The 23,785-nt window shown below is 36.1% G+C and overlaps 1 protein-coding gene across 1 annotated transcript in view; it reads right to left on the reverse strand.

The window, feature by feature from the left end:
- Window positions 1-922: 922 nt before the first annotated feature.
- Vps26a (VPS26, retromer complex component A) overlaps window positions 923-23,785 on the reverse strand; it is a 31,181-nt gene continuing 8,318 nt past the window's right edge. Inside the window, exons 3-9 of the mRNA XM_033766556.1 lie at window positions 19,930-20,005; window positions 17,935-18,091; window positions 16,762-16,926; window positions 14,837-14,943; window positions 7,604-7,672; window positions 5,353-5,495; window positions 923-2,598 (exon numbers count right to left, since the gene is read on the reverse strand). Coding sequence (XP_033622447.1) covers window positions 2,485-2,598; window positions 5,353-5,495; window positions 7,604-7,672; window positions 14,837-14,943; window positions 16,762-16,926; window positions 17,935-18,091; window positions 19,930-20,005 — 831 coding nt within the window. The 3' untranslated portion in view covers window positions 923-2,484. The remainder of the gene's footprint in view (window positions 2,599-5,352; window positions 5,496-7,603; window positions 7,673-14,836; window positions 14,944-16,761; window positions 16,927-17,934; window positions 18,092-19,929; window positions 20,006-23,785) is intronic.

Raw genomic sequence — 23,785 nt, forward strand, 5'->3', positions numbered from 1 at the left:
TCTCAAAAAAAAAAAAAAAAAAAAAAAAAATTACTGTCTCATGTATTCTCCTAAGGGCTTATCTTTCCTAAAATACTCTTCAGGTACCTGCTTCATCAAAATTATATAAGCCCCAAATTCTACACACTTTGAATCACACTTTTAGGAACTCTCATAGATGTACTTTTTTTTAAGAGAGGGTCTCGCTATGTAATTCACTCTGGCCTTGAACTCTCAGCAGTCCTCCTACCTCAGCCTCCTGAGTATGCCACCACTCTTGGCTGATTAAATGGTTCTTTTCCCTTTTTTGTCCATTTATTCACAGGCAGCTACTTCATATGTGAGTATAGAAGTCTCTCTTCCCAACTCTTATCAAAATAAGAAAACTCTTTACTAGTCAAAGTAACAGTTTCTCATTTTTTTTTTTTTTTTTTTTTTTTTTTTTTTTTGGTACCAGGGATCAAACTCAGGACCTTGCTCTTTTGAGGCAGGCAGCCGTTTCTCAATCTTTAAGAGCTTTTTAAAAATACAGATGTCCCAGTCCCTGAGATACTGACTTTCATGGTGTGGGTAGGACCCAGCCATGGTTATGCTGAGAAGCTTCTAAGGTGATTCTAACACGCAGCCAGGGTTGAAAGTCACAGGGTAGACACTGTACTCTTCATAGAAACATAATAGCTTTTTACTTTTAATTGGCCAACTCTTATATTCTTTGAATGTTATGCAACAAAATCTCACACAGTGAATAATCATCTTGTAGATGAGTGTTTTAAGCCAATTAATTAAAAGAACTATATAACAATTTATCGCTGAAACTGGTACTATGCATTAAAAAAATCATAATAGTTCCCAACTACTGAGAAATCCTATCCTGAACATTAAGTATAATAAGATTAAAGAATAGCGCTATTTTAATCAAATAGCAAGCTCAGTTTCTGTTTCAAATTCTTTATTACACATCATGGTTGCACATTGAGGCTGGTTAAATACAATTAGATTTCAAAATCTCTTAATATTTTCTAAATTACTACATGCAAGTGACCATGAAAATATTTGGCATTTAAAAAATTCTGAACAGGCACTTACATGAAGGAAACATCATTTATAGATACCCACATTTAAAATAGATGCTCCAGCACATGGTACATGGAACCTTTGGCCAGTAAAGAAGTTGGTTACTGACCATTTTATCAAAGTGCCATAGTAGTAAAACAGGTTTAAAGAAATGTAGTTTGGGTTATTAGCTTACTCATAAAGTAAGATTAACTGACAAAACTTGCACTGAAGTGTATTTTAAGATATTGGTACAAAAACCAATGAACCATAAGTGAAAGTACTTTCCACACAGCAGGTTTTGTTTTGGTTTCCACACTCCTCATTTAGTGTATTTGAGATCAGACCCCATGCATATGCGTGGATGACTGCAACCTCTTTGACACTGAACAAATGACTTGAATTTAGTGTTTAAAAAATTAAGACAAGAGTGGGTGAGGTTGAAATGGAGTTTGAACTAGCCATAATTCCAGTTTAACAAACATGAAATTGTCCAGATCTGGATACAATTCCCTCCTGATCCCCTATCTCCCAATTTTCCACTGAAGAATGAATAAATCTGTAAAATCGTGAAAGTGTTATTTGCATATATGTGACAAAACTATTTCTTAAATTAAAAAAAATATATATATATATAAACATTTCTAACTATGGGAAAATTACATAGTTGTAAAAGTTCTAAAATGCCAACATATGTCAACTGTATATTGCAGAATGCATATGGTGGTACTGCTGGGAAATAATACCCAAATGATTACTTAATATGGGGGAGAAAAGAGAGCCACAATGCCATGCCGTATAATCCCCAGGGGGGAAAAATATTTGTAACACAGAAGTCTTCAGAGGATAAAATGAAGAAAGCTATGGAACAGTAGACCCAGAAGCACCTTCAGTGAAAACACTCCATGTACATTTCTCAAACGCAGATGCAAAAAGAAATGTAGTTCTCAAAAATATTAATATGCCATGTTCTAAATCTTTGCAAGATATAAGGTCCACTCAGGTTTTCTAATTTGATTTGAACACAAAATATTTAAACTTTTACATGTAGAGAAAAGGGTATTCATTAGTATGAAAGAAGAAAAGGATTTACAGACAACATTATGAGGAAAGAAAGCAAAATTACAAATACCAGCCTATTCAAATGAAAATCTTTAATTTTTATGCTGATGCAATATCTGAGTGCTTATCATCAAAGTGTGCAATAAGAAAAAAAATAATAATAAAAAAGGCAGCTTAGGAAATCTCCAGTGTTTCAAAGAAAGCACTTTTTAAAATGTTTATACATGAAGAACATTTAGTTATATTGTAAAATAAATGCAGCACTGTAAGATAAAGGAAGACTATTATATATGGAGTTTTGGCCTCTTTCCCCCCCTACATGCTGCAACCATCTTTAACCTGCTGAACTCAATGGTTATGGATTTTTTTCCTTTTTTCCTCCTATTCAGTTCACATTTCAGGCTGTTCAGCAGATGCCTGTGAATCTGGAGATTCAAATCGCTGGTGAAAGTTCGTTCTCTGTTTCCTCAGTTTTTCAGGAGCTTTTCTCCATAAGATGATTTCCTACACATGCACACACAAGACATCAACAAATTAATGTTCTCCACTGGGCCTTACCTTTTTCACTATGAAATACTAATTGAAGATTCAGTTTTAACCATAACAAAACTAAATTCCCCTTTCATCTTTCCAAATTGATCTGTTTTCTCCCAGTCCTAATCTTGGGATTGCCTCTCATGGTTCCCCCCTCTTCCCTTACCAGCACCATACACTACCACCAATCCAACCTGGCCTAAAGTCCTAGCTATTATAACTTTAACAAAGTCCTAAAATCGGCACTGTGTTTTCTGTTCCATTGCCTTCATCCAAGTTTAAGTCTTTGTCACCAACTTAAAACACTAAAATTGCTTACCAGTAGAAGGCTCCTGCCTCTTGCCTAAGACTTTTTTTGTTTGTTTGTTTTTGTTTTTTTGAGACAGGGTCTCACTATGTAGGTGAGACTGACCTGGAACTCACTATGTAGCCCAGGCTGGTCTCGAACTCACAGAGATCCTCTTGCCTCAGCCTCCTGAGTGCTGGGATTACAGGCCTGTGCCACCATGCCCAACAAGACTTCATTCTAATTCACCCTTTATATCACTACTAGATTAGTCTAATACACTGCTGGGCCAGGGATTTAGTTCAGTGGTTCCACTATCTGCCTCACAAGCACAAGGCTGCAAGTTCGATCCCTGATACCTAAAATAAATAAACAAACAAAACACTGCTGATTATTCTTCAATAGGTCTCTGTGACTCCACAATGACTCTTCAACAGGTATTTAGGGTCCTCTATAACCTTAGTCTAATTTACCAACACTACTTCCTTCCCTCCCTTGACACTTCTACCCAACCAACCAAACTATTACTCTCTACCCACAATGCACTCCAAATAAACTCACCCTAAACTTCCCCTACACAATCAAATTTTCTATTACTCTATCTACTTAAATCTTACCCTGACCAATTCTTCCTGAGATTTCTCCTCTTCTAAATCCCTAACATAATTTGCTTCGTCAAATAACGACTGGCTGGTTCTTTTGTTTTGTTTTAAACATCTCAGAAAGCCAGGGATTTAGTTCAGTGGTACCACAAGCGCAAGGTCCTGAGTTCAATCCCCAGAAAAAAAAAAAAAAAAAAAAAAAAAATCTCAGAACTTAAACATTCAAATGGGTGTGTATGGGAAGCAATATGCTTATTCTAACAGCGCCATCATAAGCAATTGCTCTGGAAAGTGTAAATGTCATGCAACTTACTTTAAAATAATAAATTACCTATGTTTACTTATACAGTAGTATGACATCCTTACTGAAGTTTTCTTTCTTATAAATTACTATTAAACTATTATTTACATTTTCTGTTGTTATGTAATTCTACCCCCCACACACATAACACACATCTGCAATGAGGACCTGGAAGACAAATAGTATTTATGAGGTAGTTATATTCTTAACTTCGCTTTTGTAACACTCAACTGATGTTCAAATATTTCTTAATCTCATTCAGTATATAAAGTATTTTAGTTACAGTATTAATTCAAAATTCACCTAAGGCTCTTTTTCTTTTTTTTGAGACAGGGTGTCACTATGTAGCCCAGGCTCACAGTGCAGCTCACAGTGATCCTCCTGCCTCAGCCTGAGTGCTGGGGTTACAGGCATGGGCCACCACACCCAGCTTAAATTGACTTTCAAATGAGAACAAATTTTATGATGAACACTTCATTTGAAATATAACTATTAGAATCAGATCACCTTACAGACGTTTATAATATTAGTGTTTAGTAAGGAAAAAATAAAGCTGGGTGTGGCAGTATAATCCCAGCACTCTGGAAGGCTGGAGCAGGACTGAACGTTCAAACCCAGCCTAAACAATTTAGTGACTCAGTGAAACCCTGTCTCAAAATTTAAAGAAAAAAATGTTTTTTAAAGTGGAGGTGGGGTGAGAGTGCAGTTCAGTGTAAAGGCCCTGAGTTCAATGCCCTCAGTACTGCAAAAAGAAGGCGGGGGGTCAGCCCCCAAATTCCATCAAACATACGTAGCTATTAAAAGAACAATGGAGGCTGGGGATTTAGCTCAGTGGCACCACACCTGCCTTGCAAGCACAAGGTGGTGAGTTCTATCCCCAGCACCCAAAAAAAGGACAATGGAGAGAAGTCAAAGGGGGACAACAATGGAGATCTTTGTTGATAAGAGAAAGATATTTAAGACACTATTGAATATAAAAACAAATTAAAGAAATATGCATAATATGACCTAAATGCAAACACATAAATTTGTCCAGAAAGCCATGTGTGGTGGTGCCTGCCTGTAATCCTAGCACTTGGGAGGCTGAGGCAGAAGGATCGCTGTTAAATTCAAGACCAGCCTGGGCTATACAGTGAGTTCCAGGTCAGTTTCAACTACATAGTGAGATCCTGTCTCAAAAAACCAAAACCAAAACAAAACAAAACAAACTTGTCCAGAAAACTAGTAACAATGGTGGTGGAATTTTTCCTGGCCTTTACTTCATTCTTTGCTCGTTATTGCCTAAATTATTTAAAATAGCAGTTATTCTTTTTAAAAAAAATTTTTTTAAGATTAAACAATAAAGGCCTTGACAAATTATAGCTTATTTTGGAGTCTGGCAGAATGACTGAGGAGGGATCTATCAAAACACCTACTTCTTTATTACATCCTCAGTATTTTCACTATTTTGGAAACTCTCACTCTCATACAATAAAACTTTAATAAGGGAGTGCTTTCTGCCACAGAACAAAAGATCAGCCTGGGTGGTATCATACCTGCTGCTTGAAGTACCTTCTGTCTTCCTCATCAACAAGCACTAGATTCAAAAAGTACCTTACTGAAAATTTTTTGTTCACATCTCTCATTGTTGGTGTTGGATCATATCCTGCTAAAAATAGCCTTATTGGAATGGATTCACCTGAAAGAAAAGCAGTTTCCCATTTAATTCTAAAAGATAAAAAAATAAAAGATGATTAAACAGCCACATAAAACAGGACTAAATATTACAGAAAAGACATTTATTCTTCAGTTCTTCATGAGCTGCAGCAAAAAACAGCATTTTTCAGCCTTGACACTAAAGACATTTTGGGCCTGATAAGTCTTTGCTGGCAGAAGGTCCTCGGCACTTAGGAGCACCCCTGGCCTCTACCCAAAGAAGCCAATAGCACTCTCCCAAGGGTGAAACCTAAAAATGTCCCCATACAAATGTCTCCTGGGGGGGGGCAGAATCGACTCTTGATGAGAACCAATGTTCCAGAGCCAGAACACCTGAATCAAATCTCAACTCCACCATTTACAGGCTGAGTGACCTTGGCTTGTGTGATGTAACTAATATGCTCCTGTGAAATAAGGAATAACAATACTCATTTGCGGGGAATTTTTAAGGACTGTGTGGGTGAAATATATAAAGAGCTTAAAATAGTGCCAGCATTTAAGTGCTGCATAGTCCTAGTTTTATTACTCTCTGCTGATCATCTTCATAATTCCTAAGCATATGTATAAAGTATTAAAAACTTATTACTAATTCATCCATCCATAACAGCAAAAATAAACAGAATGATAAGGCTGGGGATTTAGCTCAGTGGCACTATGCCTACCTCGCAGGCACAAGGTCCTGAGTTTGATCCCTGGTACCCAAAACAAAACAAACAAACAAACAAACCCAGAATGATAACATGACTTCATTACCAAAAAGATTACTATTCAAATGTTCATGGCTTCTATATTCCTTAGAAAGATATTTGCATATTCTCTTCTTAATTATCTGTATGTAATATTTTTCTCATGCACATCTATTGATAAAAGACATAAAACCTATCCCTCAACATAAACTCTGTTGCTGCTAGAATTTTAAAAAGTAATTCTGTGTAACACAAGGTTAAATATACAGTATGTGGGCCGTGGAATAAGAAAGGCTTGGCTTAACCGCAACTCTGACAAAATTAGCTATATCACCTTTGGCAAAATTTTTAATCTCTCTGCACCTCAGGGAGCTTTACAGCACTTACACTACAACGTGTTGTTTACAAATAACATTCAGTAAACAGTAGCTACCTTTTGTTTTGGTACTGGGGATGGAACTCAGGACCTTGTGCTTGCAAGGCAGGCTGCGACACCACTGAGCTAAATCCCTACTTTTTAAAGTAATTACTATCAGAAAAAAATCCAAAGACACAAATTTAGAAAATGCTTCTCATTGTCTCAGACACTGAGACACTAGTAAGGGAATCATTTTCTTGGGAGGCTATCAGGGCTCCAAAACCCCACAGGAATTAATGCATCTTGCTACTACTACTACTGCATCTTAGGATCAGCATAACACAAAAAAATATACAGAGATAACTATTTAACAGAAGATAATTACAATATTGCAAATTTAGAACCAGAGAAGAGATAAGCAAAACTGTCTCTTCAAATTCTGAATTTAAACTGAGCAAAACCTTAACCTTTTTTCAGACTAGGGAGTATTATCAGACTTTTTTTTTTTTTTAGCAGCTCTATAAAGAGATCCGCAAAAACCATCATTATAAAAGTTAAGAATAGTTTTAAGAATTATACTTTCCAGCCAGGCATGTGGTCCATGCCTGTAACCCCAGCACTCAAGAGGCTGAGGCAGAAGGATTGCCACAAGTTCAAGGCCAGCCTGGACTATACAGTGAGTTCAAGGCCTGCCTGAAATATATAGCGAGACCCTGTCTCAAAAAACAAACAAAAAAAGAATTATAAATACTTTCACACAAACGAATACTCAAACTGCCTGGTAATCTTTTTGGTAATGAAGACATGTTATTCTGGGTTTTTTTGGTTTTTGTTTTTTGTTTTGGTACCAGGGATCAAACTCAGGATCCTGTGCTTGTGAGGAAGGCGAGGTGCCACACTAAGCTAAATCCCCAGCCCTATCATTCTGTTTATTTCTGTTGTGAATGAATTAGTAATAAGTTTTCAATACTTTATACATATGCTTACTCAAACTAAATTGCCACAGACACCTCACTACACAAAGGAAGTACATGAACAATGTATTACCTTTTACTGGTGCACCATCCATTATTTCATATTTGGCAATAGTTTCTGTTTCCGTTGTAGTACTGGGTCCTAATACAAGAATGAAGAATATTAATTTAAATATTTCCAGAATATAATTTCCAGCCTTATACCTTTTTCTTACTTTCCAACTATATTATTTTAGCACTATTTTATCTTCCCATTTTATGGGAAAAAATTTTTTTGGTAGCACCAGGGAGTGAATCCAGGGTCTTTGTAATGAGCTATATTCCTGGTCCTTTCTAAGGAAATAACTTGTGATCTTCCTGCTTTAGCCTCCCAGAGTGCTAGTATACAGATGTGCGCCACCATGCCATGCCTGGCTCTGGTCATTCTTTCCTATTTCTTGACTTATAATTAATATACTCGTTGCTCAATGTTTCATACTTTTTTTTTTCCCCAAAGGTAACATGCAGTTCAAAAAGAATCTTCTTGTCTATAGCCATACCACCGTGAACTCACCTGATCTCTGATTTCAGAAGCAAAGCAATGGTGGGCGTAGTGGCGTACACCTGTAATCCCAGCACTTGGGAGGCTGAGGCAAGAGGATCGCTGTGAGTTCAAGACCAGCCTGTGCTACACAGTGAGTTCCAGGTCAGTCTCAACTACATAGAGAGATCCTGTCTCAAAAAAAAGGAAGCAAAGCAAGATGGGGCCTGGTTCTTACCTAGCCAGGAGAAAGAATCTTGCGGGCGTGGGGATTTGAGACAGGGTCTCATCAAGTAGCCTAGGCTGGCCGTGACCTTACAGTACTCCTCTTGCCTCAGCCTCCCAAGTGCTGAGATTACAGGTGCACACTACACATCTGGCCAGAAAAAAATCTTCACGTACTGTAGTTCCTTCTAGTTTTTTCTAATATCTGATAAAATAGAAACTAGCAATACATGTCAGAGTAATCCATTACATATTAGTTTTCTATCAACTCCCAGACTTTCTTGTGGAGTAAGAATACTTAGGACACAGACAAAGAAATCTTTTTTTTTGGTGGGGGGTACCAGGGATTGAACTTGAGACCTTGCATTAGGCAGGCATTGGAACCACTGAGCTAAGTAACTGGCCCAAAAACATATAAATCTTGAGATTCACACTCTAAGAAATTACTTGAGCTCAGGCATTAAAAATGAAGGAAAAAAGAAAGTCAATCATATGTTAAGTGAAAAAAAAATACCAAGGACTAGAGGTAGAACACTTGCCTAGCATGCATAAGATTGTACATTTAATTTCCAGCATCACACACAAAAAAAAGGCATCACAACTACAGTAATGATCCCTAAGTCTTAAAATTTTCTAAAATAGAAAATATTTTTTATAATTAGAAGAAAAGTTTAAACACTTTTTTTTGGTATCAGGAAATGAACTCAGGACCTTGTGCTTGCAAGTCAGGGGAGGAACCACTGAGCTGGATCCCCAGCCCAACATTTTCTTCATAAAAAAGAGAAAGCTTTGTTTTACTACCTCAAAACCCCTAAACTTACTAGCAGGTAGGAAGTGCAGATTAAGGTGTTTATAATGATGATTGACAATTATGATTTTTCTTTTTTTGGTGGTACTGGAGATCAAACCCAGGGGTGCAATACCACTGAACTACAACCCTGGCTCTTTTTATTTTGAGACAAGATCTCAAGAAGTTTATCCAGGTTGATCTCAAATTTGCAATCCTCTTGCCTTGGCCTCCTGACTAGCTGGGATTACAGGTATGCACCACTCCATCTGTTTTGGCTTGTTTTTAAAGAGATAGAGTCTTACTAGTTGTCCATACTGATCCTGAACTGAGCTCATGCAGTCCACCTCCCAACCAGCTAGGACTACAGGTGCATCCCACATGCCCAGATTTTAGGATATAAAAGCTTAAAAATGTATTACCTATAAATAACATGGGTACAAAAATAAAATATTTTTCTTCAAAGTGTTCTGAAGGATAGTCTAGAAAGAGACAATAAGGATTACAACTCCACAACCCCAACAGAATGAATCCACCAGGCAAGGCAAGAAATTAAAATAGAAAAGGGAAGAAGGAAGCCAACAGCAGGAAAATAACATGACAGAGATAAGACAATACATATCAGTTGTAACCATAAATGTTAATGGTCTCAATTCACCAATCAAAAGAAACAGACTAGCAGAATGGATCAAGAGGCACAATATACTGCATACAAGAAACACATTTAATTGAAAAAATTCACAGACTGAAAGTCAAGGGATGGAAAACAATATTCCATGTGACAGGAAACCAGAAAAAAGCAAGGGTAGCTATTCTATTTGCAGACAAAATGGATTTCAAGCCAAGACTGAATAAGAGAGACAAAGAAGGTCACTACATCCTGGTAAAGGGAACAATCCAAAAGGAAGAGAGAACAAGCTGGACATGGTGGCGCATGCCTGTAATCCCAGCACTCTGGGAGGCTGAGGCAGGAGGATCGATGTGAGTTCAAGACCAGCCTGAGCTATATAATGAGTTCCAGGGCAGTCTGAACTACATAGCGAGACCCTTTCTTAAAAAAAAAAAAAAGGAAGAGATAACAATCCCAAATATATACACATCAAACAGCAGTACATCCAACTGTACAAAACAAATATTAACAGACATGAAAAATCACATAAGTGCTAATACAGTTATAATAGGGGATCTCAATACCCCACTGTCACATACAGATCATTTAGACAAAAAAATCAAAAATGAAATATTAGAATTAAACCAAACTTCTGCACAAATGGACTTAATAAATATCTACAGAGTGTTCTACCCACAACATCAGAATACATATGCTTCTCAGCTGTACATGGCTTTCTCCAAAAGAGACCATATACTGGCTCACAGAACATGTTTAAGTAAACACAAAGGAAATGAAATAATCCCATGCGTATTATCAAACCATAATGCAATGAAATTGGAAATCAATAGCAAAAGAAACCGCAAGAACTTCATAAACACATGGAAATCAAATAACATCCTCCTGAACAACCAATGGGTCACAGATGAAATTAAAGATAATTCTACAATTTCTACAATTAAACAAAAATGACAATACAACATACCAGAATTTATGGGATGCAATGAAAGCCATCTTACAAGGGAAATTAAAAGTGGTGAATTCCTGTATCAGGAAAACAGAGCAGGCTCAAATAACCTAATGTTGAACTTCAAGCTTGTACAAAAAGAAGAGTAAGCCAAGTCCAAAGCTCGTATGCAGAGGAAATTATAAAAATCAGAGCAGAAATTAATGCAATGAGACTAAGAAAACAACACAAAGAATCAATGAATCAAAACGTTGGTTCTTTAAAAGAGTAAATAAAATTGACAAACCCTTAGCCAACCTTATCCAAAAAAGCAAAGACTCAAATGCATGCAATGAGGAATGAAAAGGATGCAATCAGAACAGATCCTGCAGAGGTCCAGGAGATCATCAATACCTACTTCGAGACCCTGTATTCTACACTTCTTAACCAAAAAGCCAAGAAGTGATAAACAACCTATATTCTAAGAAGATGGAAAATACAGAAGAAATAATTACTAGAAAAATATGAATTACCAAAATTGAATCAAGAAGATATAGATATTCTAAGTAAACCATTATCAGCCAATGAAATTGGGTATTAAAAACCTATCAACAAAGAAAAGCCTGCATTCCCTGCTGAATTCTACAAGAAATTTAGAGAAGACCTAATGCCTCTACTTCTTCAAACTCTTTAATGAAACTGAAAAGGAAGCAATACTCCCATATTCGTTCCAGGAAGCAAGCATTACCCTGATTCCAAAACCAGAGAAGAATCCAACCAAAAAGGAGAATTACGGGCCATTCTCCCTAATGAACATAGATGCAAAACTCCTCAATAAAATACCGGCAAACAAAATACAGAGGGTCATCAAGAAAGTTATACACCATGACCAAGTTGGATTCGTCCCAGGGTTGCAGTGATGGTTCAACATATGCAAATCAATAAATGTAAGCCAGGGGCTGGAGATTTAGCTCAGCGGTTTGGTGGCCTGCCTTGCAAGTGCAAGGACCAGAGTTCAATCCCCAGTATAAATAAATAAATAAATAAATGAATGAATGAATGTATGTATGTAAGCAAGCCAGGCATGGTGGTGCACACCTGTAATCCCACCATTTGGGAGGCTGAGGCAGGAGGATCACTGTGAGTTCAAGACCAGCCTGGGCTACATAATAGGTTCCAGGTCAGTCTCAATTACATAATGAGACCCTGTCTCAAAAAACCAAATAAATAAATAAATGTAATATACTATATTAATAGAGCCAAGGAAAAAACTGTACAATCCTCTCAATAGATGCAGAAAGAGCGTTTAAAATAGTCCAACACCCATTCATAATAAAAACCCTACAGAAAATTGGTATATCTATGACAAACCAACAGCCAACATTATATTAAATGGACAAAAACTGAAACCTTGCACTCTAAAATCAAGAACAAGACAAGGATGTCTACTGTCACTATTCTTATTCAATATAGCTCTAGAAAGATTAGCCAGAGCAATTAGACAAGAGAAAAAATAAAAGGAATAAAGACAGGAAAGGAAGAAGTTATAAAATTATCACTATTTGCACATGACATGATACTCTACATAGAAGACCCCCAAAAATCCACCAAAAGACCTTAAGATTTGATAACCAATTCAGTAGTATAACTGGATAGAGTCAACACTCAAAAGTCAATAGCCTTCCTGTATACAAATAACAGACTAACAGAGAGAGAAATCAGAGAAACATTCCTTTTACAATAGCATCCAAAAATTGAAATACCTAGGAAACAAGCTAACAAAGGAAGTAAAAGACTTCTACATTGAAAACTACAGTGCTCTGAAAAAGGAGAAGAGGATATCAGAAAATGGAAAGATATCCCTTTTTCTTAGAGAACCAATATAGTGAAAATGGCCGTATTTCCAAAATTGTTATACAGATTCAATACAATCCCAATCAAAATCCCAACGGAATATCTCACAGAATTAGAAAAATCCTAAAATTCATTTGGAACCTGAAGAGATCTAGAATAGCAAAGGCAATTCTGGCAACAAAAATAAAACAGGGGGCATCACACAATCCCTAACTCTAAATTATGCTACAAAGCTGTGGTGATAAAAACAGCAAGATACTGGCAAAAGAACAGATCTGAGGATCAATGGAACAGACCAGAAGATGCAGAAACAACTCCAGATATACTCAACCACCTCATCTTTTTTTTTTTTTTTTTTTTTTTGGTACCAGGGATCGAACTCAGCCCTTGCGAGGTAGGCAAGCCAAATCACTGGCCCAACCATCTCATCTTTGACAAAGGAGCCAAATACCTTCCCTGAAAAAATGATGCTTCTTTAATAAATGGTTTTGAAAAAACTGGCTTTCCACGTGCTGAAGACTGAAACTAGACCCTTATCTTTCACCGTGCACTAACCTAAAATCAAACTGGACCAAAGACCTAAAAATTAAACCAGAAGCACTACACCTGGTGGAAGAGAGAATAGGTAGAATGCTTGAGGACACAGGAGTGGGCAAAGACTTCATGAACAAAATGCAGACCACACAGGAATCAACAATTGGGATCTTCTATTAAAAAGCTTTTGCACAGGAAGGGAAACCACCAAGAGTGAAGAGAGAACTCACAGAGTGGGAAAAAACTTTTACCAGCTATTCAGATAAAGGACTATTATCTAAAATATATAAAGAAGAACTTTAAAAAAAACCATACCCCCCCAAATTTAAAGACCCAATACAAAAATGGGTATCTGAAATAAAGATACCCTTCTCAGATAATGAACTGGAAATGGCAAATAGGAGCCTGCAATTTAATTTGGTGGTTCTGCTGCCTGCCTTGCAAGGTCCTGAGTTCAATCCCCAAAACCAAAAAAAAAAAAGAAAGAAAGAAAGAAATGGCAAATAAATATAAATGTTCAGCTTCACTGGTCATTCAAGAGATGCAAATTAAAACATCTCACTTTAGAAAGAATGGCTGCTATCAAGAAACCAACCAATAACAAATGCTGGAAGGGATGTGGGGAAAAAGGAATCCTTCTCTGCTGCCAATGGGCTGGTGCAACCAATGTGGAAATCAATATGGAGATTTCTCAAAAAACTAAAAGTATAGGTTCCATTTGACCCAGTTATACCTCTTCTTGGTACCTTCCCAAAAGAATTAAAAGCCTCATACCACAGTGATATATGCACATCCATGTTTACAGCAGCACAGTCTGTTTTTGCTTAATCTTGGAAACTGCCCAAATGTCCATCAATTGATGAGTGGAAAAAGATGTGGGGTTTCTTTTAGACAAGAGTACTACTCTGCCATAAAGAAGGATGAGCTTGAGATTTATAGCTAAATGGATGGACCTTGAAACCATACTCAAGTGAAAAAAATTGGACACACATATTTAAATATTGCATTGTTTCTCTCAAGTGTTCAAACAAGGGAGGAGGAGGGAGAAAGGAAGGAAGGGACAAGAAAAAAAGCTTTTGTCGATAGGGAGGGGAGGGGGCTTGATGGTGGGAATAGGATAAAATTTATTAATAAAAAAATAAAAATTTTCCAGATGCAGGAAAAAGATATTTCTACCATAGCCTTTTTGAACCATGTGAACTTATTACCTATTCAAAAATTAATTTTATTTAAGGGACAAAGTCTCACTATATTGCCCAGGCTACCCTCCAACCCATGGGCTCAAGAGAGCTTTGTGAGCCAGGTGTGGTGGTGCAGCCTGTAATCTCAGCTCTTGGGAGGCTGAGGCAAAAGGGTAACAAGTCTGAGCCCCACATGGACAACCTGGTGACTCATCAAAACCCTGTCTCAAAATTAAAAATACACAAAGGACTGGGGATGTAGCTCAGCCAAAGCTCTGGGTTCAGTCTCCCATGAGGAGGAAAGAGAGATTTTCCTCCCTTATCCTTCAGAGTAGCTAGGACTAAGTGATGCACCCCACTATGTACAGCTCAATAATTAATTTTTTAAAAAGCAGTAAGTATTTCTGTAATCCCAGTACCCAAAAAGCTGAAGCAGAACCGAAAGTTCAAGGCCAACCTGTGCTACACTGTGAGACCCTGCCTCAAAAAAGAAAACCAAAACAAAGTAGTGAAAAACATAGAGTTACTTACAACCAGCAATATTAAACAGCGAAGTTCCAATGTGGATATAAATTTATGTGTTAATAATATTTTAAGATTTCTAAAAGTATAGCTAAATAAGGAATTTTAATTCAAATACTCAACTTACCAATTCCTGTGATCTCTTTTTTGATCAGTTGTAATTCCATGTGCTGTATTTTTATTCTTACTAGTAAGAAGTAAATTTTTCCAACAATCACATCCTTTAAATGATACCTATTGAGAAGGAGTTTCACTTACTAAATATCAGTGTAAGAAAACAAAAAGAGTGAAATAGGCTGTGAAAAGCTTTCATAGGGTAATAAGAGTCCTACTTTATTCATATTTTTTCCAAAAATTAATCATTTCATCATACAGATATGGAAGCTGCATTATTCTAGCATAATAATGATGACGCTAAACTCTTGAGTAGAGCTTTCAATGTTAAAAATATCTTTATACAATTGAAATATTTCAAGCATAAAAATCTTTAGGTTTAGGTTCTCCAAAATTTAAGTTCTAAATAGAGCTAACAGGCTAATCATTCCCTCTGGATGGTCAAGTGGCAAGTTTGCTTCAAAAAAGAGATTAACAGGAGCTACTTCTATAGGATGAGTCTGCTGCTGCAGTATCAAATAACCAAAAACCATTCCATTCCCAAGTACTCTGAAATAATGTAGTAATAAACCTGGGAATATCTACAATACCTGAAGGATTTTTTAGTCTCTTCCTAAGAACTCATTAATACAATTATGTAAGTCTGATGAAATGCTTCAGTGATAAGTTTTTAGGTCCCAAACTATTTGATAATTTTATCAACAATGCAAGACTCTACAGGCACAAACCAAGTTTTCAGTAATATAAACCTGGAAGAAAAACGAAGTCCATTTCCCAACAGAAATGTGCAAGAGAGGACTAAAATAGGGTACATCCATTTCTCCAAGAAATTAATTTAATAAAAAGAGGAAAACTATGAGACTTAAGATTCAAGAAATAAAATACATTGTATACCCTGTTTGTTTGGACACTGATTTGAACAAACCAAGTGAAAAAATAAAAAATAAAAAGACATTTGGGGCCAGGGATGTGAATCAGTGGCACAACGCCTGCCTGGCAAGGCCCTGAGTTTGATTCCAGGTACCAAAAAAAACCAAAACAAAACAAAACAAAAAGATAGACATTTACAAGACAGTTAGGGATATGTGACACTGACTAGATATGTGAAAATACTGAAGCGTTATTAATAGCTTTAGAACAATAGTATTGTAGTTATACTTAAAATGATGTATAATTTTTATGAATTATATACTTAGAATTTGCTTCAATATATTCTTGGGATGTGTGAGAGCTCAATACAGGTAACACAAATCTGTGTGTTGGTAAATGTTGAAGCCAGGCAATGCGTACATGAATCTTCATTATGTTGTTAAGGATACTGCTGGTACATTGAAGATTCATTATTTTATTTCATTTACTGTTTGTTTAATGTTATGTTTTATTTGGCATATGTTTGAAATATTCCATGATAAAGTTTAAAAAGTCATTAAACAATAAATAAAACGTGAACACGTTTTGTAAAAATGCAACATATATAAAACATATACATACCTCCCCCTCCCTGCTGAAAAGATATGACATTAATAGCAGTTAATAAGTAAAAGTAAAAATATGTGATATTTATTTTCTTTCACTTTATATCCTCTAAGTTTTCAATAATGAAAACATACTGCTGCACAAATCAGAAAAAAATTGATTTTTGTTTAGTTTTAAAATGATGGCCAGAATGAAGCGATGTCAAACAATAATTTTTATAGACATAATGGCCATGGCTACCTTCTGAGGTGGTGAGATCTACATATATCAGGAACAGAATATGAAAGACACTTGTCCTGGATTAGAAGCCAAACCATTCTCCTAAGTTTCTTTCACTCAGAAATTCTGGTAGTCTGTTAACATCAGATTAATGTCAATTCTATCCTGCATTGATCAATTTCAAAGATCTGAAAAACTTATTTTAAAATATCCCCTGAATATTTATCAATGAAAGGTACTTACTTTGATTTATTATATTCAAACTCTATATGTAGACAATCTTCAATGCCCACTTCCATTTTAATAGAGTTGTTAACATCAGGATAGGTGGCAAGTTGGTGAACAATAAGATCATACTCTTTCACCATATCAGTCAGTCTTCTCACTATTGTCACCTTAAGAAAATACCTACAAAGTTAATGGAGAGGATGAGGTAAATTGCCCATGATAAATTTAAGTGTTTTAAATAAGCAAGCATTAACTTTCTCCTTGCTGTGACTCCTCTGGGATCAACTTACTGTTTACCTAATGAAGGAGTTCTACTTTTGCTTTTGTCTTTGTTTTCTAGTTCTGGGGATTGAATGCAGAGCCTCATGCATGCTAAATACAAACTCTACCACTGAGCTATATACACACACACCTGACCCTCTAACAAGAATACTTCCCAGATGAGTTTGGAGGGCTGTCATCAAGCCTACTCAAGGAAATCTTTCCCTATCACTGTTTTCTTTTGAATCCCTATCTAGTTAAGGCACTGTTCTTTGACATTTGGGTTGTCAAACCCAATACCAGATGGGTAACGTCAAACACAGAAAGTAAGATCCTGGACAAAGGCATTCAGATTAGTACTGCATCTTTAATTGGCCTGCTCCCTGAGACATCCACAGTTTCCTGAATGAAGATGTAGAGAAGGAAAAGGACACTGGATTGGAAATTTAGAAAAATGGGCTCCTACTTCAGTTCTGTCATTCAGCCCTTTTGTAGCTTGGACAAAAGTCAGCCACTGTGGGGCTCCAAACATTTCCTAACCATATAATGAATGCAATTTGTTAAGAAACTAAAAATTTGGAGAGTAATTTTGTTTACATAACAAATAAAAGGGATAATTCATTTAATACACAAAACTTCCCGTAATAGGATTCTCTGACTCTATACTCTTAGAAAGCTCTTATTTTTTTCAGGTCAACATTAGCCAAAATATGTGATGCAATGTTTTGAAATACTGTCTTCCAAGGAGAAGCGGCTTGGGGCAGGATGGGAATGAGATAAAATTTAGAATGTAAGTAATAAAAAAATTAAATAAATAAAATATTATCTTCCAGGCTAGAATTATAATTAAAAGTTCAAAGAGACATCAATAGCAGCCATTACTTTCTGGTTTTGACTCTGCCGACATTTTTTAATACACAATCATACCTCAAGCGGACATTGGCACCGATGTAAGATTCATATGGCTTTTCAACTTGCATAAATTCAAAATCGTAACTTCTGCTCTGAGTCAGTTCTCCAGGTAAGGCTAGTTCTTTCACTAGGTTTACAAATTCATGAGTATTACTCTTGTCATTGAAAAGTTCTAAGAAATTTAAAAGAACAAAGAGACCAATTAAACTTAATATTTGTTTTAATAGAACCCAAATTTCTACCTCCAGAGTAAATAAAGTTTACCAAAATAATTAATTGGATTTGTTTCTAATAAGCTAGAGTTATTTATGATCCACTTAGGCATAAATAAATTCAAGAAGCATAGCACGCCAGGCGTGGTGGTGCATGCCTGTAATCCCAGCACTCGGGATACTGAGGCAGGAGGATCACTGTGAGTTAGAGACCAGCCAGGGCAACATAATGTGTTCCAGGTCAGTCTCAACTATATAGCGAGACCCTGTCTCAAAAAAACAAAAAACAAAAAAACAAATCAAGAAGCATAGCACAATGAAAATTTCTATCAGAAAATAGTTCATTTCTGTGATATATTTAGGGCTCTCCCAATATGAGGCTATCTGACACACTACCACCAATTAAATGAACTTCCCTTTAAGGCAAAAATTCTATATTGTTGTTTTGTGTGTTAGACAAATGAGTGTCTGTCAAAAAAATGTATACACCCTTCGGCAGGTCATCATACTAATAAATGTCTGGAAGATAATGGCCAGCACTTTGAGCACCTCTTAAAATTGTAAAGGCCAAAGGTAATTATTAATTTCATGGTGGCTCAACAAATTTAGCATTAAAATATTTATATAAGTTTTTCTTTTCTTGATGTATACATTATTTGGTGAACTCTGTGTACTATACCAATAAAACTATAATACACTAAAGAATAAAACCAACCATGGGCCAGGGATTTAGTTCAGTGGTGCCACCGCCTGCCTCGCAAGAGCAAGGACCTGAGTTTGATCCTGGGTACCAAATAAAAAATAAAACCATCAGTTAATTACTATAACTTATCCCTCAAGTAGAAGTACTCATCTAGAGTAGATATGTAAACAAATAATAGATATTCACTCATTCCAATTTTGATACTTTTTTTTGTTTGTTTTTTGAGACAGGGTCTCACTATATAGTTCAGACTGCTCTGGAATTCACTGTGTAGCCCAGGCTGGTCTTGAACTCGCAGTGATCCTCCTGCCTCAACATCCTGAGTGCTGGGATTACAGGCGTGTACCACCATGCGCAGCTCAATTTTGATACTTTAAAAAATGTACAGTAAAATTTGGAAAGCTGGATTTAAAACCTAGCTATGAAGACAAAATTATAAAGCCCTACATTCCTTTCTTTTCTGCAGTGCTGGGGACTAAACTCAGGGCTTTGCATATGCTTAGGCAAGTGCTCTACTACTGACCCACACTCCCAGCCCTCTTTTCCTTTTTCTGAATCTGTAGTACAAAGAGATTTATGTACAGTTTAACTCCCTGATCTGTCAAGAATGTTCCTGAAATACATATACAAAAATGATCTAAGTTGAGAAGAAATTACTCCTTTGCTTTTCAGGTGGAATTTTCTGTTGACAAGCGAGTCTGGCTACAGGTACACGCTAGGTCAGGAAGACAAATGGCATGGGTAATTAGAAATGAAAGATGAAGGTGAGCCTGGTAATTGTGAGTAAGGCTGGTGAAAAATGTAGAAAAGAAATTTCAGTGAATTGACTAATCTACTTCAATTATTATTCAAGGCTGGGAGTTTAAATAACTCCTTTCACTTTTAGTATGACGTCCAAAAACAAAGGCAGAATGAGTCAAATATCATTTAATGCACTTAAGAGAAACATAATTACTATTAAATCCTTTCTTATTACACAAAATTAATTCCTTCCGTCCACAAAGATAAGCTCGAATCAGTTATTTAAGTGCCAAATACAACTGTGTTTAAACTCGTTATCACAGCAAAAAAAGTAACACTATTTTTAAAACTCACCAATTTGACCTACAAATTCAATTCTAATTCCTTGGTGCTCTAGTCTCTTTCCAGGTTGCTTAAAGGCTAGGTTTACCTGCCAAAACATGAAATTATAAGAGATGTTAACAGTCCTTTGAGTGGGACTACTAGATCCCTTCCAGATGAATGCATAATATATAAGTATTTCAGATATTCATTATGAAGTATGAGACACCACCACATACCTATACCAGGATGATCTATAGCACCAGACAAGGCATAATTTATTCACACACAATCACTAATAAATCTATTAATCACACATACACTTAAAGCATCTACTTTAATTAGAAAGGAAACCCTCATTATAACTGGGAAAAGTTTAAAGGACTCAATGGGAAAACCTTAAAACTATTCATATGTGTTTATTGGTCAAACAACAAAGTAATTCTAGGACTAATAACAATATTTTCATGTGAAATAATCACTAATTCCAAAAACTGATCAAAAATGTCACTGTCTTTTGTAAACAAGAATATACTACTGTAATTCCTAACAAGCAAAACTTCCAAAGGCATAATGTGGCATGCACCTGTAATCCCCCCAGCACTGATGAAGAAGGGGGCACAAGTTCTACACCTGAGCTACATACTGAGAGTGATTTCAGGCCAGCCTTAACTACACAAGGAAGCATACTGCCATGATTCTGCAACATCCTAAAGCTAGAATATACAAAACGTTTAAATTTTGAGTTATGATTTATCTTACATACTTTTTAAAGTAAATATAATCTCAAAGTCCTTAAATTCATATATCCACCTTAAATTCATATATCTAAGTGGGAACCTTAGATTTATAATTTGCGTTTTTGAGGTTTTGTATTTTGAGACAGGATCTTACTAGGTAGCCTGGCTGGCCTCAAACTCATGGCAATCCTCCTGCTTCAGCCTTCCTAGTGCTAGGATTACAGGTATGCACCACCACACCCGCCATATTTATAATAATTTGAAAAAAAACTCATACATACATACTAAAAATAAAATCCAAAATGTTTAATAATTAGCTAACAAAGGATTCTCTGTTTTCTCTCTTCCCTCCATCTCTCTCTCTTTAAAATATGCTCTATATAGACCAGGCTGGCCTCCAACTTATGATCCTCCTGCCTCAGCTTCCTGATTTTTCCTATTAAAAAAAACATACATCCTGGTATTTTGTTCTGTTTGCTGATGGTGGTGGCTTTGGGGACTGAATCCAGAGTTTTGCACACGTTAAGCATAAGCTCTACCTCTGAACTATATCCCCAGCCTTCAGGTTTCTTTACTATTTATAAATAATTGTAATATTGACTCTTAAAATTAAGATTTCTTCAGACCGGTGATTTAGCTTAGTGTTGCTGCACCTCCCTCGCAAGCGCAAGATCCTGAGTTTGATACCTGGAACAGCAATCAATCAATCGATCGATACGATGTCCTCAAACATTATGTTTTTCAAAAGGTAACAGGAAGAGGTATTCGTGGTATAGTGGTTAGCACAGCTGCCTTCCAAAAAATAACTGAAATCAGGAACCAAGAAAAATACAGGTCCAATGACTTCTGCTAACAAACTATATAAATTAAAGTATTCCTTCTATATTGCTTCCCTTCCTTTTCTGTTGTTTTTTTGGGTTTTTTTTTTTTTTGGTACTGGGGATTGAACTCAGGACCCTATACTTGTGAAGCAGGCAGCAGCACCACTGAGTTAAATCCCCAGCCCTTTCTGTTGTTTTTTTTTCAGACTATGCAGAACTTGAGATGATCCTCTTACTTCAGACTTCTGAATGCTAGGGTTACAAGGATATCGTTATCTCTATCTTGTAACCAATATAAGTTAACAACTTGACTTCAAAATTAAAATCTCAAAAAAAAAAAAAAAGTAAGCCATGGTACATCGTATGATGGAATATTATTAGAAGTTTAAAAATAATAGTGTCAAACAATTTTTAATGGTGTGGGAAGATGTGCATGATGTGTTACATGAAGGAAGCACTGTCAAATAGTATACAAGCATAATGCTAACAGTTTTTTAAAGCTGTGGAAAGATAACATTCTCAACAGGTTACTTCTAGAATGAATGATTAATTTTGTTTCTTTCAAGTGTTCAAATTCTGCTTTGCTTTTACAGAGGGCAAACAATATTGTCAGTCACAAAATGTAAGTAATCAAGCTTTATATACACTAAAAGTATTAGGTTTAAACTGTAAGTAATAAACATGATTAAATCCCAGCTACTTCATAAACCAGGCAGTAACTACAGCTATTAACTAATTTGTACCAGTAAAGCACAGAGAAAAAAGTGTACAGGTTGTACAGTCCAAAAATCAAAAATTCAAAATACTCCAAAATCTGAAACTTTTTTCTAGTGCTGGGGATCACACCCTGGGCTTCTAGTATGGTAGACAAGCAATCACACCATTAACCAATGCCACCAGCCCAAAATCTGTTATTTTTTTGAGTACATGCTCAACTGGTAAAGTAGATATCAATATTCCAAAATCCAGAACACATTTCTGATTTTCAGCATTGTGGATAAAGAATACTCGACCTGTATATTTTGAAATGTCCACTTGGCAGCAATTTTTGAGAATGTCTTTGTTTAAATGGGGCTATGTCGCTGGGGATTTAGCTCAGTGGTTCCACTGCCTGCCTTGTGAGCTCAAGGGCCTGAGTTTGATCCCTGGTACCAAAATAAATGGGGCTATGTCTGATAGTTTTTAAAAATTACAGTTCTCTTCAGAGTTTATGAAACCACACTATTAAAAGTAGAAATGAACATCTACCACCAAACTGAACTCAAATTTTCCCTAATCTCTCATTGATGTTAATATAGTTGCTTATAGGGCCAGGGATTTAGGACAAGGTCCTGAGTTTGAACCCTAGTACAAAAAAAAAACAAAAAAAAAAACCTGTATCTATATCTATCTATCTATATATATATATATATAGAGAGAGAGAGAGAGAGAATATGAAACTATATACATGGGTGAGGGAGAGAGAATTTGCTCTTAAATATATAATACAGTTGATTTGACAGGTCCCCAGAATTAAAAAGCATAATTAAACCAGTCCTGCCGGGGATTTAGCTCAGTGATTCCACCACAAGCCTTGCAAGTGTAAGGTCCTGAATTCGATCCCCAGTACCGAAAAAAAAAGAAAAAAAAAGCCAAGCATGGTGGTGCACAACTGTAATCCCAGCCCTTGGGAGGCTGAGGCAGGAGGATAACTGTGAGTTTAAGACCAGCCTGGGCTACACGGTGAGTTCCAGGTCAGTCTCAACTACATAGTGAGACCGCCTCAACACCCCCCCTAAAAAAAAAGCATAATTAAGTATTTATGTTTAAAAGCTAATCTGGGGCCAGGGATTTAGCTTAGTGGTTCTGCCACCTGTTTTGCAAGCGCAAGGTCCTGAGTCAAAATCTGGTACTACTATTACTACTACTACTACTACTACTACTACTAATAATAATGATGATAAGTGAGAGCACAGAAAAGTAACCAACACTATGACAATAAAATTGATCAAAGAATTTATCACTACTTAGTTATATTTGAGTTTATTATAATTTCAAACTTAGAGAAAAATTTTAAGAATAGCACAGAGAAATCGCATGTAACTATTTCCCAGATTCATCCTATGTTTACAGTCTGCCTCATCTGCTTTATCATCTTCCCCTTACATATACACGTGCATGCAAGCATACATACATCACTTTTATTAATAATCAAGAATAGACTGGAAACATCATGATCTGTTATTTCTAAACACTTCATGCATGTTTTAAAAAATGAACATTCTCATATAATCACAGTGCAGTTATCAAAATCAAGAAAGATAAAATTCCAGGGCCAGGGATTTAGCT

This window comes from Fukomys damarensis, unplaced genomic scaffold (genome assembly GCF_012274545.1).
Source record: "Fukomys damarensis isolate Sample0158 unplaced genomic scaffold, DMR_v1.0_HiC HiC_scaffold_20, whole genome shotgun sequence".
NCBI classification, from domain to species: Eukaryota; Metazoa; Chordata; class Mammalia; order Rodentia; family Bathyergidae; genus Fukomys; species Fukomys damarensis.